Source organism: Oenanthe melanoleuca, chromosome 3, assembly GCF_029582105.1.
Source record: "Oenanthe melanoleuca isolate GR-GAL-2019-014 chromosome 3, OMel1.0, whole genome shotgun sequence".
Taxonomy (NCBI): Eukaryota; Metazoa; Chordata; class Aves; order Passeriformes; family Muscicapidae; genus Oenanthe; species Oenanthe melanoleuca.
Genome location: NC_079336.1, coordinates 19,279,019 through 19,306,884, shown reverse-complemented (window position 1 = coordinate 19,306,884; position 27,866 = coordinate 19,279,019). Strand labels below are relative to the sequence as shown.

Here is a 27,866-nt window from a genome sequence, read left to right as displayed (position 1 = left end):
AAACTTAGTGCAAAATTTCCTTAACTATCCCATTTCAAACAAACTAATCATTTCAGTTTGTGTTGCCTACTCAGTCAGATACATCAAGTCCTGGGCTTTCTCTGTTGAAATAATTGTGGTAGGAAGGTACTATATGGTTTAGCAGAGTATGAATATTTTCTACAGACATAAAAAAATGCTAAAATGGGGCCAAATTCTCTGCAAGTGTTAAAACCACCACCCTTTAAGGCTATGAGACTGGCAAAAAATCCTGCATCAATGGAATAGAGCAAGAATTCCAGTTACAAAGTTGGTCTTTGTTCCTCTTTTGTTACATCTTCTATCATATCCACAGCTGATCTTTTGTGCTGGATGATGCTTCTGTATTTATTTTTCCCAGTAGAGAAATGGATGTGTTTAATCTCCTTCTATGGTCTCTCCACTCTCATCTCACAAAATGAGAACTTGAAGCTGAGCTATATTGGTGGGGGAGATCATAAATGTGCCTGTCTCCCCTCAGGTTATGGGTAATCTCAGGTCACCTTTTGAAGGTTAAAGACACTGAACACTAACAAACAAATTAGATTTATGAAGATTCTGCAAATAAATCACTTTTATCTTATTGTGATGCCACTTAAGCCATGATCCAGCACAAGAAAAACAGCTTATACTGTGTCATAAAAATAAAACACAGAGAGGGATCTCCCTTCCTCTGTTCCCTGCTGCTCTTGAATATCACTGTTGGTGACAGCAGAAGTTTTTATGTTTTCCTTGTTCTGCTCTCGTGTAAGTCCCACCATCTAAAGCTTTACCTCTCTTCCACAATTCTGGCTTCTCCTTTGTTAGGTGGAATTTGATCTTTGTTCTACCTGAAGTCCTGCATTAGTAGGTGAATCTGTTGCTTATTTACCAAATATCTGGAATTCAACCTTGAAAGCTGATTTTGTCCTTGTTATATGTCTTGTGGGAGATGCATTTATATCTATGGTTGTTGAAGCTTAGAAACCTTACACTGCTAGTCTTTTGCCTAAAGCAAGAATTTTTCCTTTTACCTTTTCTAGGTTTTAGACCAATATGAAGACATTAATATACAGATTATAAAAAAGCCCCATGCTTAAAACAGAGTGCACTCATCCTCTGCAGGCAGAGAACCTTTGTTATCAAGCAGGATTCCTAAATACATATTGATTTCTACAGAGTTTCTCATGGCAGAGACAGTAATAACATGTCATTTTATGAGAGCATTTTTACAACATGAAGTAAATCATTCCCAAAAACCCTCCCCCAAGCTGGGTTTAAACTCTCAGCAACTGGCTAGCTAGAAAACATAACACATACGTAAACAATACATGGTATCAAGAATTAGATTTAGCTTACAGAAGAAAAGACCAGAATTTGAACTGCATGGACTTCCCTTGATGATAAAGTGTCTAGTCTACTACTATAGACCAAACAAAGAAGATTATTTTTGGCATGTCCACAGGAAAATCCTCTAGATCCTCCTTGTAGTTTCTGTGGTACAAGACAAATATTGCAATGGTTGAACATCCACTTAATCAGGTGCTTCACCACCAGAAAAGTGAAAATCACTATGTCTAGCACAAAATTATTTTTAACATAGTTTTTACACAGTAAATATGAAGGAAAACAAAGGAAGACAGAAAACACACGCATGCTCTTCATCAGTAAGAGAATTCATTTTCTTTTGTGTCTATATGATGAACAGAAGGTTATTGAGGAAAAGGTGAAAATAAAATATCCATGGTGTCATTCACAGCATTAACTTAAAGTCTTCTTTCAGTTCATAATTTACAATATGTACAAGAGGAATCCTGTTCCATCACTAGTTGATGCTCTTGCTAAGGAACAGAGACTGTTGAGATGGAATTATCTTAAAAGTTTATATTCAGAATGGAGTCTGATTTGCAAATATAGACATTCAGCTCTTAGAAAGGACACTGTTATTATATACTTGACAAACAAAAAATTTAATGGCATAATGAAAAGCTAAAAAACCCCAAGAGATTACTGTCTCCTCATACACTGAAAGATAAATTATTTCCACGTCTGTCTCATAAGGAATGCTGATAATGGACATCAGTGTAACCAAGCCCAATATTCAAAGTTTTTAATTAAACAATGAGTCCATTCTAAACAGCAAACAAAATTATTATCGTTTTCTTCCACATAACTTGTTGGGCCATATACAAAGCTCAGGATACATTTATCCCATTGTCTTTTCATGGGCTACATTAAGTAAAACAAACAAAGAGTGAACCATGACCTCTGTGAAGCATTAATGCAAGGGTTTATTCCTTTTGCTGAGCATGGTAAGGCGTTCAGTGGTAGTCATTTGTACCACTGAGAAAAATAAACTCATCCAAGTTTCTGCTATATTGTGTGAGGTTAAAATTTGTAAAACCAGCTCTGGGGTAGGAACTGCACTGTGAAGGACATGCTGCCTCTTGATGCACCTGGAAATGCATTTTTCCAGTAACTGGAACAATATAATGTCAAGATTTTTCTTAAATGTTTTTCAGAGACCAGCACTGAAAAGCTTGTTTAACGTTCATCTGCACAAGCTAATTGTTACTAACACAGTTGCTGCCATCATATTTTTCATTTTCATAAACAGTCAGTCAGCAGATACAAAAAAAATTATTTCCCACTGCACACTGAAAGGTATTTTTTTGTCACATATTATTACAGAAAAACGTTGCCTTTAATATTTTATAAGGTGTGAGAAGATTCCAGTGACTACAATTGTGATGAAAGCCTATGAAAAATAATCAGCAGGTGCAGAAGACTAAATTAATCAGCTTGAAGTTCTTTGCTGTGAAAGTCCTAGTTCTTTTTCTACATAATATTTCCATTAATATCAGTTGTAGCTCTGCACTAAGTAAGATCTCAGGATTTTTGTACATTGTCGAATGTTGCCAGAAGTTATCTAAGTTTATCTTAGTTATCTAAAATTTAAGAACTTATCTAAGTTATCTAAGACTTATGCAGATGTACTCTAGGAGAAATCAGCATTCTTTCTGCATGGAAATCTGCTTAAAATTAGTGCAGGTTTTGTCTTCAAAACCATCTTTCTTTTGCTAGCAATCTATTTCTTAACATTTTCAGACTGATGATCTAGAATCAAAGTAAAAAAACCATTCATGATCTTCTCAGTCAGAATGAAATGTGTGCCTGTGTGCAATAATAATAATAATAATAATAATAATAATAATAATAATGTAATTTGTTTGTGCATAGGTTTCAGATGATGGAAATATTCAGTCTTGAAGCTCACAGTATGTGGTGATAGGAATGGAAGTTTTTCTCTGCTTTCTGTTACATCTGTGCTTCTCAAACTTTACAATTGCAAATTTTTTAAAGACTCTACCCAGAAGAATTAAACAATGATTGAGAAACAATAACTTAACCTTGTATAAAGAAGATCCACTGGCACTTAGAGCATTTTGTATCTCACTCATGTTCCACTTTACATTTAGAATTAGCCTCACCTTTTCCTAGAAAAGGACAAAGATACCTACAATGCACAAGGCTCCTGTGAGACATAAAACTGCAAGTTAAGGGAGGCCTAGGTTTCCACTCAAACAAGTGTCTGCAGAGGCCAGGATGACCATCTGAGCCTTCCCTGAGCCTGAGACTAAAGGAAAGATCCAGTGAATGATATGGTGAAAATCAAATCAAATTTGAAAACTGTCCACCCCAATCTACAGACTGCAGAACAAAAAACCCCCGACCCATAATATCAGCTACTTCAGCTTTACAGGCTCAAATCCATAGTAAATTAAATAAGGAATGAATATTGAAATGTGCCATCTTTAAAAAAATAAATCTCTATGTTTAGGTAGAAATCCACCATGTTTCTTATCCTACAGAGATGCAGAAGTATGTTTCTAAACCATAAAGTATGCTAGAAGTTGTAGGCAGTATTCTGTAGACATTACAGTTCAACAGAAAGAGTTCTGCTATATATACATACAAAGAAGAATTACAGTTGAATTGCAGAGCATGGGAATTAGAAGCTAAGGAAAGCACACACAGTTCACACTGCAAAAGTTTTCATTTATGAGATATACTTCTAAAACAGCATCTTTAAGAAGGTCCTTCTGCAGAAATTAACATTCAGCAGACAAACCTGACATATAAGAACAACTATTCAAAACAGGACATTTCATGTGATATGAAAATGTGCTAAACAGTTAGCAAAAGAAGACATATGGAAGCATGAAGTGTACATACATACATATCTACTTCTGTGCAAAGGTTAATTTAAAATATCAGTATCTTCTAGACCTTACACCCACCTCCACTCCAGTAAACACTGCAGCCCCGAGACAATTTATTCCACTTACATTTGCAACTTCATCCACTGTTGGCAGAGGAAATAGTCACATTTCTAATGCTGCAGGAAGCCCTAAGTGTGTGCTGACTATAGCCTTTGAGGCCAACTTTACTCCCCTCATCCCCAGAAATCTAATCAGCTTTTCACTTATTCAGTCATATTGGAGCAAAAGAGATAAGATGGTCCTTGTCTTTGATTTTGTTTGTTTGTTTAATCACAGCAATGTGAAATGAATGTGCATTTGGGATTACATCATATTTATCTAAATTAAATCAGTTTTTTTCTTTTTTTGGTTTGCAAAACTCAGGGGAGTGAATCAGTAGATGAAAAAACCAAGAATAACAATGTAGTTTTGAGTACAGCTGTTTCCTGCACATATGAGAAGTAAAAAGAGCTGAAGAATTAATTTAATTTATTCCAAATATAAATTAAGTGATGGCCTGGAACACACTTTATTAAAGAAAATAATTTATTTTCTTAAAATAAAATGAGATTTTTTTTTAAATATTTATATTTTATATCTAACCACAAGATAAACTATAAAAGAACCAAAATTAGTATCACCATATCTCATACTCAGTTTACATAAGACCTAGGATTTTGAATATACCATTCTCTATTTCAATTCAACTAGACAAAATGGGCAGCTTTATTACTAGTTATAAACAAAATTATTAATTTTAATAATGTCATATATAACTTTTTAAACTATATAAATATAAAGGTTCAAAATTGAATCTTCAAATATTTCAAGTGTAGCCAGACACTGAGAACTTTTGCAGTAACTAAATCATTAGCAGACATACTATAGACAACTTTTTCTGTCTGTCTAAATGCAGGCCACATGAAAATGCAGCACCAACCTGTGGTTCAACATTGTTTGAAGAAAAAAATACTATAACCCTTTCCTAAAAATCATGATACACATCATACCTCTTCACTTTATATAAAACCCAGCACAATTCAAGAATAATGCCCATTGTGAATATACTCTAGCTTGGTCTCCCAAAGAAATTAACTGGTAGAATCTCACATATTAGTCCAAAAAAAGAGATTAGAAAATATTTCGTTTCATGCAATCTCCAAGTTTTGCAGGTTATTTTTAAAACTGTGCAGTGCAGCTAATTTACCTGTTTTTTTAAAAACAGTTCAGTATTTACAGACTACCCAATGGAGTACAATAATGTACTCCCAAAAGGAGTACAGCAATACAATTCTGTGAAACTTGAAAAAGCTTCTATAAAAATGACAAACCAAATCACTTTGAGAGTAGTAACTAAAGTGTCAAAAATATTTATTAATAATGCTTGGATCAGGAGAAAGTTTCATACCACCAGTAATTTTATTTATCGTACTTAAATGATAGGAAGGAAACTCACCCATGCACACAAATGTGTCTGTTTATGAAAACCAAGGTGTTGGTGTACAAATAGACTAAAGCAGAAAGATTTAAGATCTCGATCCTATATTTATATAAAATTTTACATACATGACTGAATAAACTCAGCATAATCTCAATCACTTCAGGTAATAATTATGAATTATTATTATGTTCATAGCAGGAGCCACAGTCTATTTTAGTATTTTGTGGTACATATACAGAACAAGAAAATTCCTACATGAAGAAACAATTGTGATCTTTTTATAAGCAGCATGAAAAGAAGAAATAATAAATTAGGCAAGGTATATTTTACTATATTATTCCTTCCTTAAAAATGTCAGGATTATGTGTTGTGAAATGTACTTTGCTTTCCCAGTCAACTTTTATTTTATTACTGGCAATTGTTGTCTACTAAATACAACAGAAGTACAAAAAGTTAAAACTACAGGACTCTTGAAAGTCATTGCTAATAGTGGCAAAACTGTCAGCTCTCAGTGTAGATTACTAAACGTTAAGACTGGCAAAAATGAAGATTAAGGAAATTCTCTGGAGTTATTAATATGTGTGTAATAGTTTTCCATGAGATACCAAGGGAAATGTTTATATTCAGAGCCAGAACTACCCAGATGGAACATCATCAATATTAAGACATATTGCCAAATTTAGAGTATTTTTTTGAACTACCTACTCTCCAGATTCTTTATTTAAAGAAGAAAAACAAAACCAAAATCAAACAAAAAGCCCCAACCAAACAAAATAAAACAGACAAACAAAACAGGGCAAAAAACCAGACTTATTTCCCTCAAAACTCCAACACACTAGCATTAAACAGAGCACAGAAGGCACCAAAGCTGATAGCACCTGAAATAAATACACCTTTCTAAAACTGATATATCTGAAAAAAAAAAAAAAATAATTAAGGAATATAGAGTTTTTTGTTGTTACTGTCAACTCTTTATTTATGTTTCTTATATATCCCAAGTTATACCAAATATTTCATGCATCTTATGAGAAAATAAAATTAAACAAAACTATTTGTTTTTATTTCAGAACATTCAAAACTTCCTTTAATAACTAAAAATAAATAAAAATAAATTAAATTCATCTTCCAGTATTATTCGTATTAAAAGTCCTCCTACAAGTAATTGACATAAACTTCTGCAAAAGTAAATCTGTGACATATGCTAGCATTCTTGTAACTGCTAAAAATTTTGCACAAACTTATTTTTTCTGAGAAAGACAAAATTATGTGGGCATCTGAGCTCAAAATTTAAATCAACAGTAAAAAAAAAAAATCTTAATCTTCTGAAAATTGGATTTATTATCAGATAAAATATAATTGTGAGAAATTTCTGAATCGTTTGACACTTGGAGTCATTCAGTACCTATGCATTGGATGTATGAACTATTAAATTTTAACTTAACAAAAAAAGTTTAGGCAAAACCCAATGTGCAATGTGAGATGCATTAAGAAATAGGTCTCCTCTAAGCTCTCCTTTTGTGTAGAATATTAATTTTACTAATTAAAACACTCACTATTCAAAATTTGCTACCCCAAACCCAGCGAGTCTAACAACATCAACCAGTTCTTGTGCCAGTTACTGGCAAAAAATAATGGGTGACTTTAATTCAAACTGTAGGTGTAAACTACAGCCCAAAAGAGATCTGAGACACTGAGGAAGAATCTGAACTCCCTGGAGAAATTATAGAAAGAGTAAGACACTAGTGGACTTATAAAGGACATTAAAATGCCTGGAAGAAAAGCTTTCATTTGAGAGATTGAGGCTTTGAGAAGACAGTGGGGTCTACTGAAACCTTAGCTGCCACCATAAGTACTTGTTTTCTGCTATGATAACATAGAACACTACATTTGATCATGTCATCCATTCAAAACCTTCTGTGAATAAATACAAAGGTTTAGAAAGAACAGAAATATCTTCTAGAGAATTTATGGGGATAACTGCTCCTGAAACTGATCATGACTACAGCAGTGTGTCTAACAGAACACTTCACCTGTCACAAAGACTGTAACATGACATCCTCACTTAAAATCTGAGCAGGAATATAGCAAACAACACAGCAATGTTTACCATGACAACATAATCTGTCAAGTGCAGATCACTTCCCCAAATGTAGCTGTTGTCACCTCTCTGAAAACACGTCACTGCTGCTCTGGTGTTTCCAGAAGATGGATCTGCTTGAAGTAGCCACGCTAATGGGATTCTGAAGTTTTAGTTTCCTCCCAGTATAAAAAAAACCTGATGGTCTTCAAATATCTCACACTGACAGGAATGGTGGCTGGCACACTATCAATAACAGAGCAAACTCATGATTTTTGAAACAGAACACAAAAGTCCTTGCAGCTCCAACAAAAGACTTAAACATGACCTCAGTTTTGTATAACCCATTCTCTTTAGATAGGTTGCAAAGGAGGACGTGACACACTTAACTGCAGAACCACAAGTTCCCAGACAAAACACTGAAATGAGAAATCTGTACTCTCAGGAATTGTATCTCCCTTCCATATCTGATACGTTTTCCCTCTACAAAATATGCTGGATGCACACGCATTGTTCCACACCTGTGCAACAACGTGTATGCAAATAAATGCCCTTGCTTCCTGCAATGCAGCACTAGCTGCTAAAAGCTTGGCAAAGTGCCCCCAGCAAAGAGTTCTGTTTTACACAGTCATTTTTATGACACTGAGGTAATCCAGCAGAAAACTGCTGTTATGGTAGTGATGGTTAGAGAAAGGCTGAGCTGTAATGAGAGCAGTGAGACTACAGCTGACCAATTTGACAATCAGAATTTGAGCCTTGCAAAATGCTTCCATTCTGTCACTTTACAGAAGGCCAAGCATGATCATAACACACCTAGCTGCCAGCAGGTCTTTCCAGAAATGGCATAATCAGCTTGTCTTCCTCTCACCCAAGCAGAGGAGATTTCCCCACATCTACTATTTATCAGATGAATCTCTGCTTAACACTTTGGAAACTAGCACAGGAGGAACACACTGTGGCAAGTCTGTCCTATAATTCTGCAAACTCACCTTGATATACTAAAGGACTTCAGGGCACATAATGAACTTTGATTTTTTTTTTTTTTTTTTTTAATTTGAAAAGGAGGAAGAAATAAGGAACTTGGAGGAAAACAGTATCTGACTTTAACTGATACTCTCTGAATTTTCCTCTAATTCCAGAAAAGCAACTACAAGCTACAAAGTACCTCAAATTTCTGAAGTCTACAGAGAAGTCAGAAACTACACTTGGAACACTGCAAAAACTTGATTTTTTTTAGTTCTTCCCTTCTCTTAGTATATTATGGAACCATAGCAAAATTTATAGAACATAGAATAGGAAAAAGTATTTTTGAAGGGCTTTTGTTTTTATTTTGGTTTATACAACAGAGATATGAAGTTCCTCTTAGAATGGCCTTCTAAAAACTAACATCATATGCCCAGAGCAAGTGCTTCTTCATCACAAAATCACACATCAAACTTCTGTGAATGATCAATGTTAGATAGGAATTCGTGCTAAAAACCTTCAGATTCTAAGTCTTGTCACAAATCTAAGCTGACAGTTATATCAATATTTTTAAAATTGAGGCAGATAATTAATAATTATCATTCCACTAATACTGTGCTTTAGAGGAGAGACTGGTGATCCAGGAGACATTCACTCCTAGGAAAGTTCATTTCTGTATAGCTAAAAACTGAACTATATGTTCTTGAGGACTGTTCCTACAGTAATACATATAGTTATCTTTTGAAGATAGGTTTTTAGTCATATAAATGTTTATAAAAAATATTACCCTTTCTTTTTTTTTAATTCCCTTTTTACAAAGTCCATATATATTTATTAATATTTGCAAAGCTGAAGAGGTATGAAACAGCAGTAATGAAAAGAAAGGAAAAGTATTGTTATGAAGCAGGCACAGCATATAATAAAACAGAATTAATCCAATGCATAACTTTAAAGTTGCCCAACCTTATCAGGAGAGAAATATCTCATGAAAGGCAAACAAACACCAATCTCATTTTTCCTTTTCATACACATATCTGTATTAATATAAATTTATCAAATAAGGGACAAAGAAAATTTAAAAATCAACAATTGACTGTTTATTAAAGGAATGCAGTCAAAACAAACTTCTAAAAGAATTATTTGTCAGTAGATAACAAAGGAGAAGAAGATAATTATTCTTTAATTTACTGAGTTATTTCTCTAGATGCAAGGTCTCAAAGTTTTCCACTTCCAGGATTCATATCTTAATAACTTGTCCCTCCTAAGTTTTATAAAACATTAGAAGTTGAAACTTATTTTTCAGCAACTTTTCAAGGCATAAAAGTGTCTTCGTGAAGAGCCTATAATATATAATTTTATTTTTTAGTTAATACACTTTGATCTAGCATTTACATTGACTATTTTGAACTCTTCCTTAGAAAGACTACAGGTGGCTGATTTCAAAATACGTCAATCTTTTAACATTTTCATTATAACAACACCAATGTTAATAAATTAATAAATTATAGATTTTTTTTAAATAAAGGCATACTTTAAAAATCATATTCTCATTACTTGAGCATTCATTTAAGCAAAATGTGGGTCTAATCTTGGTATTCAATTAGTTACTTGGAAAAAACCCTGACAAAACAAACCAACATTATCATGTGGACATGTATTTGAACTACATAGGTTTCTGCTTAATTATCTTTATTTCAGAAGCAGTATTTATTCACTTCATCTGCTAAAATGTGTTAGCCTCTCTGTAAATGTAATACCTATTCTAAAAATATTTTCCATTTCTATTTTACATCCCATCTTTATATTTTCCATTCTCAAATTTTTGTCCTTAAATGTCTCTTTACACTCTCACTTACTGACAAATTAGTTTGACAAACACATAAAAGAATAAGAAGTATTTCAATTTTTGTTCTAATGTAATATTTGTCCTTTAAGGTGTTTCCTGACTGGAGCATGTGCTCAGCTTAATCAAAATAATTTTTTGTATCTAACATAGGGTAGAATGTTTTTTATTGGTTTCTATCATTCATGTGCTATTCCCAATCTATTGTACATAAGTATTATTAAAGTGAAGTGTTCACCTCTAGCTGCTTTGGAAAATATTAGTAGGAAAACACACTCACCTTCAGGCTCCCCACAGAGTGTACACTGTGACTCTGCAAAGAAAAAGAGAAAATTATAATTTCTTTATTTTAAGATGCCATAATTATATCCAAATATAACAAAATTTAGAGAACTCAAAGTTAGCACAAAAAAAGCAATTCTATTTTCAGCATACATTTCTTAAAAGGTGCAAAATAATTAAAAAATTCTCGCAGGAAGAATTTTAAAATAGAACTATATAAATGTTTAGTTACATTTATATAACTATCACCTTCAGAGACTACAGATGATTGCATTCCTGTAGCAGGACTTCTTGATTCCATATGGCTTTTTTGTATTTTGATATGAACACTACTGCAGCGACAACAGTCACTCAAATACAAAGTTTAAACCTGCTAATATTTTACTATTGGAGGTAGCAAACAGAGTTATATTCCTTTCTCAATAAAGACTCCCAAGTCCTCCCAGACAAGAGAAGTCAAACAGTCATTCAAATGTATACTTATACTCTGCAAAATGTTCAAGTATAGAAATGAAGGAAATAAAACTCCATCATAACAAACATACAACCTCTAAATGTGCAGTTACTATTTTATCCACACATCACTATTTGGAAATTGGTTGTCTTAAAATCCATTTTACATAATGTACAAATATGTGGACACATGGAAGAAATATTTTGAAGTATCTCTTGAGACCAAGCTGCTTCAGGAGTCAGTATTAAGCTGCAGAACAAAGCTACTGCTTAGAATCCAAATACTAAAATCAATTGAAATCCCAAGGAATGTAATCATGTTGGCAGATAATTCTGATATACTGGTAAAAGTGCTACTAGAACAAGAAAGCACAGTATATTTTACTTATATCACAAATCTCTGAAAACTTCATTTTAATTCTTAGGTGAAAAATGACATCTCCAACAGCAACAAGTATGCTGAAGTAAAAATATATATATGTGTATATATGTGTGTATATATATATATGCAGGCATACACACACACACACACACACACACACACACACACACACACACACACACACACACACGTGTTTATATATTTTAATATAAAATCAGTACAAAAAGCACTTTAACATGCCTGAAAAATAAAGTCCACTATAAAAGCTTGCTGAAATTACCTCCACCTTGAATAACAAATAGAAGATTTGACTTTAGCTGTGATCTTCACTCAAAGGCAAAAAATGTCAGAAAAGTACAATATGAAACACATGCACTGAGCAGATTGACCTTCATAGCACCACAGTGACACTGCCAGTTATTTAGATGTACTTTCTCCATACAGATAAGAAGCTGTCTCACAGTATTCCACCACTGTAATGGCACTTGACCCTACATCTTTCATATATTTTAAACATGTTAATCATTGGGGTTTTAGTACTGTTAGACATTGTGGCATGCATGTGGGAGAGGAATGAGGAAAAATAAGTTTTTCCAGGCAACTCTGGTGATGATAGGTAGATCACGACTTTTGGAACACCATAAGGTTGCATGATAGAAAGGAATGAAATTTAAAGCAGTTCAGGACCATGAAACATGCAGCCAAAGTTTGTATTGACAGACTCACTGGTGAACCCAGCAGAGCTGACAAACTAGAATCAACACCCCAACAGCAAGCTTGAGAAAATCTCCAGTGAAGAGCATGAAAAGCCTGGCCACAGGTAAGTCAGGCCAGTTTCTTTCACTGCACAATGAAAAATGCACTTGCCACAACATGAAGTGATGCAGAGGAAGCAGCTCAGAAGATTTTTTTTTTTACATTTAATTCAAAGACTTTCTGAGTTTTTACTGAGGTGGGCTGTCTGCCTGTGTGCAGTTTGTTCTCCTGATTGATAAGGAAGATTAGGCTAAGACTTGGTTTCTGAACTTCTGACATTTTTTGATCCTCTGTGTTCTGCTAACAAGTGCTTCACCAGTTTTTTGCAATCCAAAGAGTCTGCCTGTCATATTTTGCACCTTCAGACACCATTTTCCAAAGGTCCCCACTCAACAGTAAAAATTACTAGCTTCCCTCCTTTTTTCCTCATAAACATAAATTAGTGCCAATATTACAAGTCTGCAGCAGGCTAGATAGCCTACCCACAAAATAAGACTTGCAGCTATGACTAGTGCCAGCAAGTTGTCAAAAGCTAGAGAGGTGTCAGCACTATCCCTGCCAGACTACTGCTTTTTTGGACTTTTTTCAGATGTTTATTTAAAGACTTGTATCTGTGGGCGACCCAGGTGTCCCCCTATCTTTTCTCTGCATGCCTGAGGAGACTTCATGGGGAGATTTTGTTTTGATGCTTTCCAGCAGCTGGGAATCATTTCAAACTGACAGCAGTAAGTCTCTCTCTACACTGGTAAGAAGCAGACTTTGTGGATGTGGATAATTCACCAGTAAGTTTCTGTTTATGAATTTCTCTCTGTAGTTTGCCACTGAGGTGGGGAGACTAGGTACCCTTGTTGTTGTGCTTGACATATACAGGTTGAGTGACAAATAAAAATACAGCCAATTCTAGTAGGCATGCAAACAACACACAAGGAGGTTGAACAGAGCCCTGCTTTCCACAGAGCCTCTGTGAGAGAGACAGAAATAATTATTTCTCTGTATAGTCTGCTTAGATCTGTACATTCACTCTATGGCTACTGTTGAGAGACTGTATGGCCTCAGTTTCTAAAACCACAACACATGAAACATACACATGGCACTCAATTATTTGTAGATTTACATTTTATGAAAACACAAAAATCTGAAAATTATGTTAAGAAGCTATGATTTGACACTTATTTTAACTTATTTTCTCTGTAGTGAAGTTGCTGTATGCTGGTAGAAAAGATCTTCCTGGAAGATAGCTCAATACTAAACATCTGTATTAATTAATATTTTTCTAATTTTATTTTCAATTCTCTGGGCAGATGACAACAATGAAGGACATGACAATAGTTTACCATTCCATAAGGTGAAATTACATTGTTTAGGCTTAGATCCATCTCACCCAAAATTGAGTGAATCAGCATTAGTTGAGGGTATCAGCAAAGTCTAGATTAATCTCAAAACATTTACCAATGAGAGGAAAGAAACAGCCACCCAATTTACCTTAGAAACTTATATAGCATGAAATCAAAATGAAGAAGTCACCTTTTTTAAAATCACTCATTCCTTTTTTTTAAAATTTTGTAAAAGGTCTTAGACCTCATAATAACATTCACTGCAAAAGAGGAGTGTTTACAATAGGTGACCTCTGCAGATGAACTAGATCAGCCTCCACTGAGAGCAGAGAAGGGCTTCTGCCAATTAAGTTCAACTGTGCTGGAGCTTAATAGTCCAGTCCTGAAAGTCTCCAAGGATGGAGATTCCACATCCTCGGTGAGCAGCCTGCACCAGTGCTCCATCAGCCTCATTAAGCTGTATTTGAATCTCTTGGTCTGCAGTCTGTGGCCATTCTTCCTTGTTATTCTTCCTTCACTCAGCATTGCCAAAGTTTCTTTTGCTCCACCCTGTCTGTAATTCTCCTTCATGTAGCCCACTATGGATCTTCACCCCAAGTCCCTAAACAAGCCCATGTCTTTCAAATACTCTGAGCAGAGGGCCCTCTGCTAGACTCCCTCCATTTTCTCCCTATGCCAGTGGAAGCAGGGAACACCAAGCAGTGAACACAGTATTCCATGTGCCACCAGCCTCACCAGCACCAGAAGGAAGTAATAACCTGGACAATCTGCTCATCATACTCATTCTGACATAGCCCAGCTCACACTTTACCTGTTTGCAATGAGAATACTATCTATTCACTCATGTGCAACCTGGAACTCATATTCATTCAGAAAAAAATAAACTAGTATATCAAGTCTTGATGAGTCTGCTGATCCAAGTCTCCTACCTATCATAGCACTAGTAATGTACATAAAATTATGGCCTCAGACAAGTAACTCTTCCACACCCATGCTGGATAAAATGCTGGAGTGGATGAAATAGAAGCAGGCACATGACAACATTTCAAAGATATTTCTTAAGCCTCTCCCTTGCACAGTTCCTAGCAATGGATGATGTCTTTACATATCTGATCCATTCAAAATATTACAGTGATACTTTCAAAGGAGGTATTCTTTCTTTGTTGTATGTTGCTAATCAATTGCACTTAACAAAGATGCCCCTTGCAAACACTCATACATCTGAGTAACTTTTTGTCATAGCTCTCAATAGTAAAATGATTAATATAGGTGAGTGTTCAGAGATTTAGGACCCAATAAATCAATAGAACAAGGAAAACCCATATTTATATTATTAATCTCACTCTGTCATTTTGAAATTGTCTAGCCAACAGAATTAATGTTCCCAGATAGAAGAACTTGCTGACAAAATAGGTCATAAGAAAGATTCTATGAAGAAACAAATTTATCATAAAGACACAATATATTTTTGCCTCTGAATATTATGAAATATATTTCATTTTTATAGTTTTTCTTGTCTAATCTAAATGATAAGATCAACCAAAAATAATAAACCTAGATATATAAATGCCAACATTATTTCTCAAAAAAAAAAGAGTTCAACATTCAATTTTAAATTAGAGTGAAAATAAATTATTCTGCTAAACAGATTAAAGTCTCATTCTTTGTATATACTTTTCTTGTATGGCTGCTGCAAGTACAATCAAATCTACTATAAAGAGATACAGTAAGGAAAGCAATAAAAGGGCCAGGTGAAATATACAAAATAGCCATTAAGAAAAAATTGCAATTGAAAATATCCATGCAGGCTATATAATTGAACAGGTTTAAGACACCACATATCAGCAGTATTTTTCAACAAAAAAAAAAAATACTGGATTGTATTTAACACTACATTTCACTGTACACTATGCACTCAACAGGGGTTTATCCAGTTTATGGAGTCCAATCTGGATGATTTTGACTAGGTTTTATGGAAGTGACAATACAGTGAGAAATAATATACAGAAGTGAGAAGCAGTGCTGGGGATAACTTGTCACCTTGGCACTACATTCAGAAAATGCATGAGGTCAGCACTTCTGACTACCCTTTGAATAATATACCAAGTATCCAGTCCTGCATCTCCCCTTTACTTGTGTTAACATGCTTTTCTGTCTCTCTTTTCATCTGATACTTCCAGATACTCTTCATAGCTCTTCCCTGCTGTCTATATTATTTTAAATTTCAATTAGAAACACATATGTTTTCTATTGCTTATATTTCTCTATTTATTTTTATTTTTTTCCCCACTAGATCTACTTATTAACTGGCCAAAAAAAGCAGATAGCACTGTACAATTACTGAATATCACTGTCTATTTGAATCCAGAGTTCCATGCATCAGAGGAAAATTAGAAAATATTTTTGTTTGCAAGAGAAATATGAAAATATGGTTTGCCTCACAGAAAACAACAGTAATTTTGCCTTTCCCCTATTCACTTAGGCAAAATACTAATACTAATACTAATACTAATACTAATACTAATACTAATACTAGTACTAGTACTAATACTAGTACTAGTACTAATAACAAATCTTAAAAACAAAGAAAAATTAGATTAATTTCCATGAGGAAATTTAGCAGATAATTCTTTAGATGTTTGCTCTAAAAGCAAGAAACACAACGTTTTCATCATTTTCATCAGCACCTTGTGTCATCAGTCTCTTTACATCATTGTACTGATGTTCATGAAAAAGAACTCTGTGGCACTCAACTGTGAAACCAATAATTATAAGGAGTTTAATCCTTATATCCTAATATTCTATCTAAACATGGATATAATAGCCCAAATAGAAGTTGAAAATATTATGAATTATGTTTTCCATTCTCCCTCCTCATGTATTTTTTTTCTCCTACACCTTTTGCTTTATCTGTTTAAGCCTTTTTCTGTTGTTGGTATCTCATCATTACACAGTATCAACGGTTGAAACATCAATGTGACAGACCTGTAGGATAAACTGCAAGATTTTATCATGTCCACCAAGATTATCCATTCACAATATCCTCTTTGTTCCACAATGATGCTAGAGCAAATCCTTTGGAGATTTTCTGCTTCGTGTTCAGTCACCCATTTAGGTAAGGTATTGAGAGACATCTACAAAAACCAACCAGCCTTTTCTTCTACAAAGCTCATTTTACCTATAGATTTTTTTTTTTTTAAGGTACTCTAAAACCTCCAACCACAAGGAATAAAACCCTCCATATATTCATATATTCTCCATGTTCTCCAGATGGAGAATAAAATTTTTAAAACACTCAGGGGACAAAAGAATAATATCAAATTAATACTCATTTCCTTAAGGTTATTTTTATCTATTCTAATTCTTCAATTTTTCTCTGTCATGGTGTGGAATACTTGTCTTTGCTGTCCCCCAATTTAGCCATACCCTGAAGTTATAAGTGCCCCACACTGAATACACTTCATGACCAAAATCCTTTGACTGTCTGGTACAGCAAAACATTTACCCTCTGACAATCTGTTATATTTCTAAGAATGTTATTGGCTTGATTTAAGGCAGCACTATTTTCTTGACTGATATGATATGTCACTTGTCCTTTTGGACAGAAACTTGACTAGAGGTACCTGGATCAGCTGCGATCATAAGAATGAAATTAAAATGAAGTCAAAGATACTTTGTTGATGCCCTTTTGCACTACAAACCCTATTAAGGTAATTTATGTAAACCAAATCCACAAAACATTCAAGGTGCTTTTTACAACTTCTTTGAAGTTTGAAACTATGAAGTGGTAAAAATAATCAAAATGACACTACATCACAACACTGTATTTCTTTCAGTATTATGAGTGCTGACAAATGGCACAATAGGAAGAGAAAGCAAGCATTTTTGAACTTAGATATTGTTTGGGCCCATTTCTATGAACAGTAATAGAGGAAATAAAAATAACTTCAATCAAAAGAATGTGTGTGTCTATAGGTAAACATTTCTGTTCATCTTGAAACTTTTGTTCTTCCGTGGTTCTTTCTTTGCTCAGAAAAATAAGTCACTTCATCATGCAGAACATGCTGAAATATATAATCACAACAATGGTCTAGAGTTGTTGTGGATATAGCAAATAAATGTATTTAATTCCTGTGAAACTATTTCTACAAGCACTTCTTTCTAATAGCCTTCTTGCCTACCTGCCTCTCACTGCTGATCATTGTATGACCATTCTATAGATGAGATTCCCCTGCATTTAAAATTTCAGCGTTCTTGAATACTTCCTTTCAGCTGTGGTATTTATAGCTAAAGCCCTTTTACTGCCTAGGACTGGGCATTGAGGTTAGGAAAATCAAATAACTACTAAAGTTTTGGAGAATAGGACAAATACAATAGGAAATAGCCCAGCTGCCTGTGAGAGACTAGCAGCTCGGCTATACTGGGAAAGACAGAGCAAGGGAAATGAGTAGTCCTAAGAAGTAAAGATATTGAAAGAACTTTAAATATAAACAGAATACAGAATAGCCATAGACTGAGCCTAAAGCTGAATAAAATCAACCAGCCTGGCAGTAAACTTTGTATATTTTTGAGCAAATGAACTGACATTCAACCAAATGCATAAAGCAACCACCAAGAGACCATTATTTTCCCATATAAAAATACAAGGTTCATGCTCAGAGCAATGCCAGAACTTATTCACAGTATTTGCACATCAGATCCTTCTCCATATGGAGTTTACACATTACACATGCATTAACCAAGCCAAAAGAGATTTCAGGAAAAAAAAATTATGAGATCAGAAAATCAGGTATTTTCACAGGAAAACAAAAATAACTGAAGCAATAAAAAAAAGAAAATATTAGCCACTCAAGAAACAAAAAAGGAACTAATGTTTCTCTTGATGATCTGGACACAAATGCTTTCTTTTCAGAGGAGCAGCCATAAACAGAGTAATAAAAAGGTTGTGCTTTAGCACACTTCTGATACACATTTCAAATGCACAGTATCCAAGCAGAGAGTCAAAATATACCAAACGAGTCCAAAAAAGACCAGGTGATAGGTTTATAAAGAGCAAATCCATTTGTATTTCTTCTCATTTTTCCTACCTTTCTAGTGATATTGAAGGTTAAAGTGAGTCATATTCCTCAGACAAGGTTAAGAACCCCCTAATCACATTGTAGTATGTTTTTGAAAAATACCAAGGAGGGTAAGGGTGATGACCAAAATCGTAGAAGTGATGACCCATGAGAGTGCTGTGAAATACAAAACTGGAGACAGTCTGCACCTTGCTTGCTCCAAAAGCCCTCTGGAGCCAATGTAAGTGTCATTGGAGTTCAACTCGGGGGGAATAGTACACTAGTGCAAAACTAGCCAGGCTATTTATCATCATTCCTCTATTTTCTGTCTCTTTTATTTTTGTCTCAATTTTTTTCCTTTTGCTCATCTTAACAGATTTCACCAATACTCTCAGAGCTTCATAAGAACAAATAAAAATGGCACACATCCAAGCTGAGTGTGATATAAGAAAGAACCAAATAGATAGATGGCAAAAAATATAGGATAGGACTGAAGAGGTATAGAGTATATCCCATACTCTGATACCCTGGTAGGTTAAGGTTAGATAGAGTTTTTCACTCCTTTCTATCTTTTGCTTTCATATAGGAATCAGATTTTGAAAGCATCTAAATGGAGTAGGCATTTGACTTCAAAAAGAAATGTAGGGAGGTCATTTGAAATACAAAGGGTCTACAAAAATATGTAACGATTTTAAGGGTATGTGTCCATATCTGGGCAAGACTTGAATGATGTCCTTAATATAAAGTCAGTAATGTACCTACTCAGAACAGTGCAGATTAGAAGAGGCTGTTAAAATTTATCCCTCAAAGCAGAACACTGCCAAAGTAACCTCACGTTTCTCAAGGCATTGCCTGCTCAAGTTTTGAAAATCCACCAGAAAGAAGAACTAACAGTCACCCTGGGCAACTGTTCCAGTGTTTGACTACCCTCACAAAGAAGAGTTTATACCTCAAATCTAATTGAAATTTCCCTTGCTGCCACATCTCTCTGTTCCCTCCTGTCCTTACACTGTGCATGTCCATTAACAGTCTGGCTCCATCTGTCTGTAATGATCCATTAAGCAGCTGAGGACAGCAATTAGCTCTGTTCTCCTCTCAGCTTCCTCAGTCTCAGGCTGAACAAATTCAGGTCTCTTCAGTGTCTCCTTGTGCATCATATGCTCCAGTACCCTGCCCATCTTGGTGGCCATCCTCTGGACATGGTCCCATTTGTCTGTGTTTCTTATACTGGGTGATAGGGGGTGGGGGCTGGGTAATGGCTAGAACTGGGCCCTGCTCCAACTGCAGCGTCTGAAGTGCCAAAAAGAGGGGGAAAATCACTCAATTTAACCTGCTAGCTGTACTGATGCTGTCCAGTGTGCAATCAGCCTTCACTGCTGCAGATACACTCCCCAGGTCCTTAAAAAAGTCCTACATTTCTAGGTCCTAATTCAAACCCAAAAGGACTGTGATACACAACTTTAAAGCTTTGACCTGATCCAGTCCCAAGTATGCAGTGACCTCATATGCTAAATAACTACATGAGGATGTTTACAGCAGCGAATTTTGATATGCCAGGCAGTGTTTACCAACAGCAAGAGACCATAGCTCAAGGTCTGATCTGTTGTATAAGACTTCTCCATTGTCCTGAGAAAGAATTCACTGTGGGTTCCTGCTTAAATACAGACTGAGGGGAACTGAGTTTACAAGAGTACTGAGCTGAAATTGTTAGGATGTCTGCATTGCACAGTTTTTGAGATCAGATGGTATTTCTACATATATCTGAATATCTCAGGAGAGCTTCCATACAGTCTCTACTCTCTATCTCTAAACATTGTCTTCTGGAGAGCAAATACAGAAGAAGCACAAATTTAGTGTGAAGCACTAAAATTGATATTAAGAAATTAAACAAAAATCTGTTTATGCTATATAGCATTTGCTGCCAAAGAAATAAGCATTAATAAAGCTAATCTGGAAAAATTTGAAAGTGGACTTACAGAAATATCCTTACTTTTCCACCTTAAACTTTCTCACGGAAAAAAAAAAGTCTATTATAATGATGATTTAAAACACTTCCATCTCACTGGATACATAAATGTGACCTTTATCTTAACCATTACAAAGGCACAAAGAGCTTACTGCAGGACTCAGACCTAAATCAAAAAATAAGTGCTTAATTTTAGCTTTTACAATAGAAATTACAGATTTATTTGGGGTTATAGAAACTTTACAGTGAGTTAAACAGGAAAAAAAAGTGTGCTGTTTTCTGTAAAAAGCACCAGCTTCAAGCTCCCAACTTTTCTCTGGTGAAGTATTCACCCACACTTGTACAAAGCCTCTGTGCTGAAACCAAGTGGAAAACTGAGAACATCTAGAAACTTTTTATGCATGGTTTTCTATAGTGAACATTCCTGGTGAACATTCATAAATAAAGCCAACCCATAATTCCAGTTACAACTAAATGAACATTAATTATAACTAGATAAATCCTTTGACAAAAAAGATGTAGCATTGCAATAAAGGAGTAGGATTTGAGGGTACAAAAGATATTTTAAGCTACATTGAGATGTGGAATTCAATGACTGAAATAGTCTGATCATTTTGTAGAAACACTAACTAATTCAACTTCAAATGTCCAATAATAGTCAGAACAGCAGATTTTAAAATCACTATATCTTTTAAAAGAGAAATATCTATATCTATTAAAATCACTATATCTTTTCTATGAGCCCCTTGCTTTCTTCAGTGCATCATGTACACAGCAAGTGGTACCTCTTTCAGCCAGCATTACCTTTTAGATTACTGCAGCAAGCTGGAATTCACTGCCAGTGATTTGACCTTCACTTCCTTTATGCCTTTGCAATGGTCTGGTGATTGCTTTAATAGCTAGCTATGAGGAAGTCCAAATCTGCAGTATTAAGAGTCTGTGTACAGAGCACAATCACTGAAAGGTCAAAATACAGATTGTTAACATCCACTATGGTATAGTTGTAACTGCTAAGTATCACAAAACTCTATGTCATGTAGAAACTTCAGGGAACCTGAAGTGTAAACACATAAAATTCATATGAGATGGATTTATCTGATTATAAAAGAGCACCAAAATTAGAATCTCAGCACAAGCCTTGCAAGTATTTAAGACGTTATTGACACATTGAAACTCTCATAAAACTCTCAATATTAAATTAATGCATAATATACTCAGCTAATTAAGTACAAATCACTGGCATTATCATCACTGGAGCAAACTTCCCCTGACCAATCTAGCCTAAGGACAGATACTACCAATAGCCCCATCTGAACGTTACTGCCTTTTGGAAAATCAACATTTTGTTGTTTCAAACACATAAAATGGAGTTGCATAATCACTCTTCACTTTTAAGAGAGAGACAAAAGCAGAAGCTCAGAAAATACACTAGGACATACTAAATGCCCATAATTTCTCAGATGAGTTTAAAGCTGTACCAGTTTCTTCCTATACTTTAGAACTACCTTTTTTCCTTTCCAGCATTAAATATCTACTGAAACTGCCTCTTTCAATTTTAGGATAATGACAGCTGCTGTTCTCTACTTTCTAATAAGATACTGGAAGCAACTTTAAATACAGAATTGAAAAATCAGATTGATGGAGTAGTCTCTCTTTAGGATCCAGTGTTCAAAGTCATGCCAAGAAACTGCCACCCTATTTTTCTGACAATATTTAAATGGAAAAAAATTGCTTCAATCATGAGAAATTTGTTCTTAATGCAGCCTTTTCTTTTAGATAACTATCCTAACCATTGTTGACTGACCCTTAAACAGTCACATGAGTGAGGTTACCTGCAGGACTGGCCATGAATTTAGAAATTATAAACACACATGTGTAATTACCATAATTTTACTGGCCTCCATCGAACTATTTGCAAGATGTAACTAAGGGGAAAATTACTGAAAATTTAAAACTAAGCAGATTATTTTTATCAAGAAGATAATATTGAATTACTGGCAGGAGACAAGTAATGAAAAAGTAATGATCCATATTTCATAGTCAACTATAAATAATAGACAAGTTACTAATAAATAAATGTCACAAATGAGCAGTCTATAATACTAACGAATGTAGCATTATAAATTCTCTTGATCACAGAAACAGCCTTGAATTACTAATCAACAGAAAACACATGTGAAATTAGTTATCATGCAGATTTAATCCTTCATCCTTAAAAAAAGTAAAAAAAGAACAACATGATTTATCACAGCAAATTTTCAGGACCATTTATCTAAGTTTTCTTATTTAAAACATTTTAGTTATTGGATGATATAATTCGACAATTACTCTTTCACTTCAAAACTATTGTACCTCAGGTGTGGTTGAAAAGCAGTAAACCTAACACTGGCTAAGATGGAGTTTAAACATAAACAAGTTTCCCAATAGATACATTTTTCCATTAATATTATAGGCCCTTTAAACAACTGTACAAACTTCATGAACTAATTACTATGATTAGTATTAATTAGTATGATGTACTAGTAATGACATAATTCTATCTATTAGACTTACAAATTCTTTGTCTTACATGAAGTTTTACAATATAAATTTTCTAGCCTAGCTTTATTATTTCCATAATAATGCAGCAAAATCTTGTCTAATATCTAAATTACACAAAGGAATTGAAATGCTTGTGAGAATATTCATAAAAATTTTCAACACACTTTTTTAACTTTTTCATGTTCTGAAGGCATACACCATTTTCTCTAGGGTTGTTAGTTTAATTCTGTCTCGTTCCATAGGATTAAAATAATTAATCAAATTATTTTTCTCAACAATAAAATAAAATTTTGGATGGGAAATTACATGCTTTCACATAATTAATTACATGATGCAAAACCTACAAAAGGAAACACATAAATATTTACACTGATTTCAGCAGAACAAAGTAATCTTTTATACATTTTTCTAAAATGTGCCTGCTTTGAAATTGGAACCTTAAACACTCTTACAGTAAAGAAAATAAATTAAAAAATATCTGTTCCCTCCTCCTCTCAATTTTCTGTCATTTAAGAGGAATTTTTCTTTCTTTCTTTCTTTTCTTTTCTTTCTTTCTTTCTTTCTTTCTTTCTTTCTTTCTTTCTTTCTTTCTTTCTTTCTTTCTTTCTTTCTTTCTTTCTTTCTTTCTTTCTTTTTCTTTCTCTCTTTCTCTCTTTCTCTCTTTCTCTCTCTTTCTCTTTCTCTCCTTCTCTCTCTTTTTCTCTCTTTCTTTCTCTCCCTCTCTCTTTCTCTCCTTCTCTCTTTCTCTCTTTCTCTCTCTTTCTTTTTTTTTTTCTTTTTCTTTCCTTCTTTCCTTCTTTCCTTCTTTCCTTCTTTCCTTCTTTCCTTCCTTCCTTCCTCTCCACCTCTCTCTCTGCCTCTCTCTCCTATGATTTTTTAATTATGGTAATGCAATAATAAGTTGCAATATGAATAAATTAATAAAATTGTAAAATACTAATATTTATGGGGAAAAGTTAAATTATATTTAAGATGGCGGAAGAAATAATTTCCTTGAAACAAAGTCTCAGGTAAATGCCCAATGAGCATTGCCTCAAGTTGCAGGCATTGAATGCAATGTTTACAATTCCCATTCTTTTAAGCAGAAAAATAAAGATCTATAGCACTTTACTACTGAAAAATAATTAGGAATATAAAACAACTGGAAGCCCTGAGGAAATTTGAGTTGTTTTGAAACTGTCCTTCAGCTTGCTTGTCCAGCTAACTGAAAACTCAAATGCTACTTTTAAAGAGACCTTTGGAAAAAATACTTGTATTGCTAATTCACAAGATGAAGTGTTGCAATAAACCTGTTCCCTATGGCTTTATGTCCTTGCCACAATATTTCAGTGACACTGCTCAAAATACAACATACAGGGGTTCTGTTTATATGAAACTTTTTTTTTTTTCCCACAAATAAACAGTTCTGCATAGTTGGCATGGTAGAGCTCCTTACTGTAATAGCTTAATAGCTTCAAAATCCAATTCATCTGATTTGGAAATAAGACTCTATCATGAAAAAAAAAATCCCATACAGACTCTAGGAAAAGATACATAAATATACAGACAGGAAAAAAAAGACTGGAATGGTCTTTATGAGAAAGAACTTGGTGACCAGAATCTAGAACTGGAAAGAGCAACACACAAATTACCAAAATTTTCACCAAATAAGTGTATTGCGTTTGCATGGCCAAGTTTTGGTAGCAAGGGGGTTACAGGGGTGGCTTCTTTGAGCAGCTGCCAGAAGCTTCCTCCATGTTCAGCAGAGCCCATGCCAGACAGCTCCAGGATGGACATCCCCCCTGCCAAGGCTGGGCTGATTAGAAATGGTGGTAACACATTAGAAATGGTGACAGCACACTTAAGAAGAAGAACAAAAAAATTAGTGATTGTGCAGGTGTAACTGTGGCCAGAGAAGAGCTGAATGAGAACATATGAGAAGAACCATTCTGCAGACACCAAGGTCAGTGCAGAAGGAGGGGCAGGATGTGCTCCAGGCACCAGAGCTGAGATTCCCCTGCAGCCCCTGGTGCAGCCCATGGTGAGGCAGCTCTGCCCCTGCAGGCCCTGGAGAACCACAGGGATGCAGAGATCCACCCACAGCCCATGGAGAACCACAGGGATGCAGAGATCCACCCACAGCCCATGGAGAACCACAGGGATGCAGAGATCCACCCACAGCCCATGGAGAGCCACAGGGATGCAGAGATCCACCCACAGCCCATGGAGAACCACAGGGATGCAGAGATCCACCCACAGCCCAGGGAGAACCACAGGGATGCAGAGATCCACCCACAGCCCATGGAGAACCACAGGGATGCAGAGATCCACCCAGAGCCCGGGGAGGAGACCCATGCCCTAGCAGGAGGATGCCTGGGAGGAGCCTGTGATGCTGTGGGAGGCCAGTGGGGAGAGAAGCCCACCGTACAGCAGCCTGTCCTTGAAGAACTTCACTCTGGAGGAGTGATCCACACTGCAGCAGTTTGGGAGGAATTGTCTGTGGGATGGACTCATACTGGAGAAATTTATAAAAAATTATCTTCTGTGGGAGGGAACCCCATGTTGGAGCAGGGGAAGGACTCCATTCCTTGAGCAGTGACAGAAACAATCTGTGATGAACTGACCATAGCTCCATTCCCATCTCCCTGCACTGCTGGGCGAGGAGGTAAAGCTGGGAAGGGGAGAGGAAGGTGTTTTTAAGGTTTTATTTTGCTTCATTATCCCACTCTTTTTGTTAGTAATAAATTTATTTGGTGTCTCTAATTCTAGCCTGCTTAGCCTATGACAGTATTTGGTGAGTGATCTCTCCCTGTGTCCTTATCTCAACCCACGAACCCTTTGTTATATTTTCTCTCCCCCATCCAGCTGTGGAGGGAAGTGACAGACAGGCTTTGGTGCCTCACATCCAGGCAGGGTCAACCCAGTACAGTAATGTAACAGCATCACAGAATCCAAGACCAAGGCTTAAAAAGTACCTACACCAAAATGGCATATAGAAACACTGAGAAGCTGAAAAAAAACTCCATAGTACGGAGAAAGAATAAAAGATACATGAGAACTTAAGATGTTGTCAGTTTGGGGTTTTTTTATGCTGTAAGCATTGATATTGCCAAACATCTGCAAATGTGTAGCCACAAAAAAATGTTCAGTTCATGTTTATTGAAACATTGAAGTTCATTGGAAATGCTACTAACTTTATGTGAATTCTCTGGAGAGAGTACTTGCCAAGTGTGGCTAAATGAAATACTCATTCACAGTGGGAGCTTGGTCTAAGTGTGGGAAATGCAGCATCAATACTGTAAACGAAAATTGAGAGAAGTGGGACTCAGATGTTTATATTTTGAAAGATGGGGAACTTAGAACACTAGGCAGTGAAAGATCAGGATCTTGGTATACATTTGCATGGCTCAGACAAAATCAAAGGAATCTCAGGTTTTTATTAATTATTTGGCCCAAGATCTTTCAATCTGTGGGTAATAGCACAATTAGAGACAGAACCAGCAATTAGGAGAATGCAATTGGATTCAAAAGGTTTTCCATTATTTTTTTACTGGATAAGCAGATGGCAAATGCAGCTTAACACAGAAGAAAAAAAAAGTGTGAGATAATTAGCAGGGAAACCAAACACCAAGTTAGAAAATATATACTAAATGGAAATCTCTTCTAGGAAGCTAATCAAGAGAGGAATTTGGGGGTTATTATGAAAAATAATTAAAACCATCAAATAATTTCACAGCTGCTGGAAAAGAAGGCAAAGATGATAGCAGGTTACATTAATAAATATATATACACCACAATGTAAAGCAGTATTATTAGTGCTCCAGGCATTTATTAAAAACCATCTAGAATATTCCATCCAGCTCTGGCAGGCATGGGAGCATGCAGCAAGGTGGTGCATTACTGAGAAATTTGTGTGCTAGTGCTACTCCCCAAGCACCAGACTCCCAGTGCTCTTGAGAGTGAGCTTCTCCCAATCTCATACATAATGTGACAAATTTCACCCAAACCTAGGTAGGATGTTTTTGTTGCTCTTACAGTCCTGTTTCAGGAGCCTCAGTCTTGGAGGATTAAAACCATCCTCCTAAATTGGAACTGACATTAATTCATGGCCAGTTTATCCTTCTGCTGGCAATATAATTTAGACTATAACACTTATCTTTATTCCTGCTGTTTACCTTCTTGAAGTATTTATAGAGAGCAATCATATGCCTTCTTGGCCTTCCCCTTGGTGTGTAAAAGTTGTCAACCCATAATATTTTCTCTTGTAAAGCAAGCACTCCTCTTTCTTGATTACCACAGAAGCCCTATCAGCTCAATTGCTCATTTGTATTACAGTCCAAATTTCTGCTCTGTTGACTGGTCTCTATGCTTGCAAAAATCACTTCCAACATTGATATCTATGTTAGCAAGTGGTTACACACTGGAGCACTGCCAGGCACCCACAAAAGTCACTCACTCACCCTCCCCTGCCACACCTGGGCAGAGGAGAGAAAAATTAACAGACAGTTCATGAGTTAAGGACCAGGAGAAAAC

The 27,866-nt window shown here is 35.3% G+C and overlaps 1 protein-coding gene across 7 annotated transcripts in view; it reads right to left on the bottom strand.

The window, feature by feature from the left end:
• The window catches only part of DLGAP2 (DLG associated protein 2), a 440,625-nt gene that overhangs the window by 217,004 nt on the left and 195,755 nt on the right, over window positions 1–27,866 (bottom strand). For all 7 annotated transcript variants that reach the window (XM_056488339.1, XM_056488340.1, XM_056488336.1 and 4 more), the window contains one exon: window positions 10,864–10,896. In XM_056488339.1, coding sequence (XP_056344314.1) covers window positions 10,864–10,896 — 33 coding nt within the window. The remainder of the gene's footprint in view (window positions 1–10,863; window positions 10,897–27,866) is intronic.